Source organism: Arachis ipaensis, chromosome B9 (genome assembly GCF_059453495.1).
Source record: "Arachis ipaensis isolate K30076 ecotype BB chromosome B9, ASM5945349v1, whole genome shotgun sequence".
Classification (NCBI taxonomy): domain Eukaryota; kingdom Viridiplantae; phylum Streptophyta; class Magnoliopsida; order Fabales; family Fabaceae; genus Arachis; species Arachis ipaensis.
The window spans coordinates 44873151-44876394 of record NC_142444.1 but is presented as its reverse complement, the minus strand read 5'-3'; the positions used below and the strand labels follow the sequence as shown (position 1 = coordinate 44876394).

Below are 3244 nucleotides of genomic sequence, written 5' to 3'. Positions count from 1 at the left end.
GTGAAATAGCAGGTCAAGTTTTAAATGCCTTATTTGATTCTGGAGCATCATATTCGTTCATTGCATTTGAGAAGGCTAGTGAGTTAGATTTGAAGATCGTAATGTTAGGTTATGACCTGAAGGTGTATAATGCCACCCATGATGCCTAACGGCAGTTGAGACCTCACGAAGTTAACTACCCAACGCACGACCTAGAACTTGCTGCTTTTGTGTTTGCTTTGAAGGTGTAGAGGCATTGCCTCTATGGGATTAAGTTCCAAGTTTTCTTTGATCACAAGAGCTTGAAATACCTTTTTGACCAAAAAGAACTTAATATAAGGCAGAGGAAGTGGATGGAGTTACTAAAGGATTACGACTTTGAGTTGAGTTACCATCCGGGGAAGGCAAATGTCGTAGCGGATGCGCTAAGTCGAAAATCGCTGTATGCTTCTTGGATGATGCTTCGAGAAGAGGAGTTGTTCAAGGCATTCAAGAGTCTAAAGATCGACGCTCAAGAAGTGGTTGGAACTCTGTGTTTGAGTCAACTGCAAATCTCAAGTGATTTTAGATCCGAACTCATGAAGGCTCATCAAAGCGATGATGCGTTATCGAAGGTGTTGCCGGCTATTGAACAAGGAAAGCAGTGGAGAGTGTCCGAGGACCAAGAAGGATTATGGAGGTTCAAGGGTAGAATCATTGTGCCAGATGTAGGGACTTTGCGGCAGGATATATTGAAGGAAGCACACAAAAGTGGATTTTCAATCCACCCTGGGAGTACCAAGATGTACCATGATTTAAAGGCTATGTTCTAGTGGCCTGGTGTGAAGAATGATGTGGCAGAGTATGTCTCAAAGTGCTTAACTTGTCAAAGAGTGAAGATCAAACATCTGAGACCTTCCGAGACGTTGCAACCTTTGGATATTCCGCAATAGAAGTGGCAGAGCATTGCAATGGATTTTGTGTCGGGGTTGCTGAGAACTAGAACCGGTTTTGATGCTGTCTGGGTGATTGTGGACCGGCTGACAAAGTCGGCTCACTTTCTATCCATTCGGATGAATTATACTCTTAAGGAGTTGGCGTGTTTGTACATAAAGGAGATTGTGAGACTTCATGGTGTGCCTACAACTATAGTCTCTGACAGAGATCCCCGTTTCACTTCAAGGTTCTGGGGTGCATTTCAGAAAGCTTTTGGAACCTGTTTGAGTTTATGTACTGCTTACCATCTCCAAACAGATGGTCAATCTGAAAGGACAATCCAAAGCCTAGAGGACATGTTGAGGGCTTGTGTTTTGGACCAGCCGGCGAGCTGGGATCGGTACATGCCGCTAGTGGAGTTTGCATACAATAATAGCTACCATGCGAGCATCAGGATGCTCCGTATGAGGCTCTGTATGGGAGGAAGTGCCAATCGCCGCTATGCTAGTATGAAGCTGGGGAGAAGAGTCTTTTATGGCCTGAGATGATAGCCAAAACCACGGAACAAGTAAAGAAAATCAGAGATAGAACGCTCACTGCTCAGAGCCGTCAGAAGAGTTACGCCGGTCAAAGGCGGAAGCCCTTAGAGTTTGAGAAAGGAGACCATGCTTTCCTTAAAGTTACTCCGACAACAGGAGTAGGTAGAGCGATTAAGACCAAGAAGCTGAACCCTCGATACATCTGTCCATTTCAAATTCTGGAGAAGATTGGACCGGTGGCATATCGAATGGCTCTACCACCTCATCTTTTGAACCTGCATGTCGTATTTCACGTGTCGCAGCTTCGGAAGTATACCCCTGATGCTAGCCAAGTGTTAGAACTGGAATCGGTTCAGCTAAAGGAAAACCTGACTCTGCCGGTGACTCCGGTCAGGATTGATGACACGAATATTAAGAAGCTGCATGGAAAGGAGGTTTCATTAGTGAAAGTGGCATGGAGTCGAGCCGGTGTTAAGGAGAACACCTGGGAGCTTGTGTCAGAGATGCGAGCAGACTACCCACACCTGTTCTCAGGTAACTAAATTCGAATTTTGTGGGCAAAATTCTCATTTAGATGGGTAGAATGTAAAATCCGGTTAATTAATGGTTAATTAACCCGTAGATTAAAATATATTCTAGAAAGTGAGAAATGAGGTTTTTATGGTTTAATGTGGTAGAGAAATTTAAGACGAGAATTTTGACACCAATTTTAAAGAAATCGGCCCAAGATTGGGACGAACGGACCAAACCGGGCCAACCGGACCCAATTTGGGCCCAAGGGCCCAACCAAGCCCCCTTTAATGAGAGAGCTCAGCTCTCTCTTCCCTCCCAAACACAACACACACGCTGCACAAAGAAAGGGAAAGGGGGAAGATTGAAAACCTTTTGTTCCTATTTACCTCCAACTTCAATTGTTGATAACTTTTCGCTCCGAGCTCCGATTGACGCACCGTTTATGGCCTCACGTCCATGGCGTCGAGCTCTACAAAACCCACACAAGCAATCCTAAGGTAAGTTACAGTTTCATCTTCAAATCCCAGCCCTTGATTTTCGAGTTCATTGGGTAAATATGTTGAAATTGTGAGCTTCCTTGTGTTGTAGGATCTAATTAACTCAAAGGGAAGGCTTTCTCTAGCTCCCTTGGTCTTTGGATAAGGTGAGATTCTCAAACCTAAGCTAGAGGCTTGAGATTTTATGATTTAGTGATTGAGTTATTGTGTTTTTGTATGATATTGTGGCTTAGGCTTTGTATATATGTGTTTTGGAGCTTGATTGGTGGTTTTGGAAAGCTTTGGTATGGAATTTCAAGCTTGGAAATCTGTTGGTGAGGCTTTGGAAACCTTGGAAGTTGATTTGAGAGTGTTCCGGATGGATCGGGAATCGGCCAAGGTATGGTTTCGGTTTCCTGTATCTAAAATGTAATGTGGTGTGAAAACGTAGGCTAGTGACCCTAGGATAGGTCTTTGGAATTGTTGATATGGTTGTTGGTCATTTTGGATTGAATGGAATATGTATGAATAATGGTATAAATGGTTGTGTGTGGTTGTATTGGTTGGTAAAGTATAAAATATGGTATGTGATATGCATTAACATGTTGGATTGATGATAGAGTTGAGGACCTTCTTGGTGAGCATGAATTGAAGAATTAACTTGTTATGTGTGTATGTGTGTGTGTGTGTGTGTATGTGTATATATATATGGTGATGGATACCTTGAATGTTTATTTGGAGTTTGGAATGTGAGATGTTGATTCATGATGTGAGATTTGGTTATATATGGTGAAATTGATAGACTGATGATTGAATAAGGTT

At 42.8% G+C, this 3244-nt stretch overlaps 1 protein-coding gene across 1 annotated transcript; it reads left to right on the top strand.

Moving 5' to 3' along the window:
* Positions 1-1438: 1438 nt before the first annotated feature.
* On the top strand, positions 1439-2909 carry LOC107615508 (uncharacterized). The gene is made up of 3 exons (XM_016317566.1): positions 1439-1967; positions 2743-2822; positions 2874-2909. Exons 1-3 carry the CDS (start codon positions 1439-1441, stop codon positions 2907-2909), a joined length of 645 nt encoding a protein of 214 aa, XP_016173052.1.
* Positions 2910-3244: the final 335 nt, after the last annotated feature.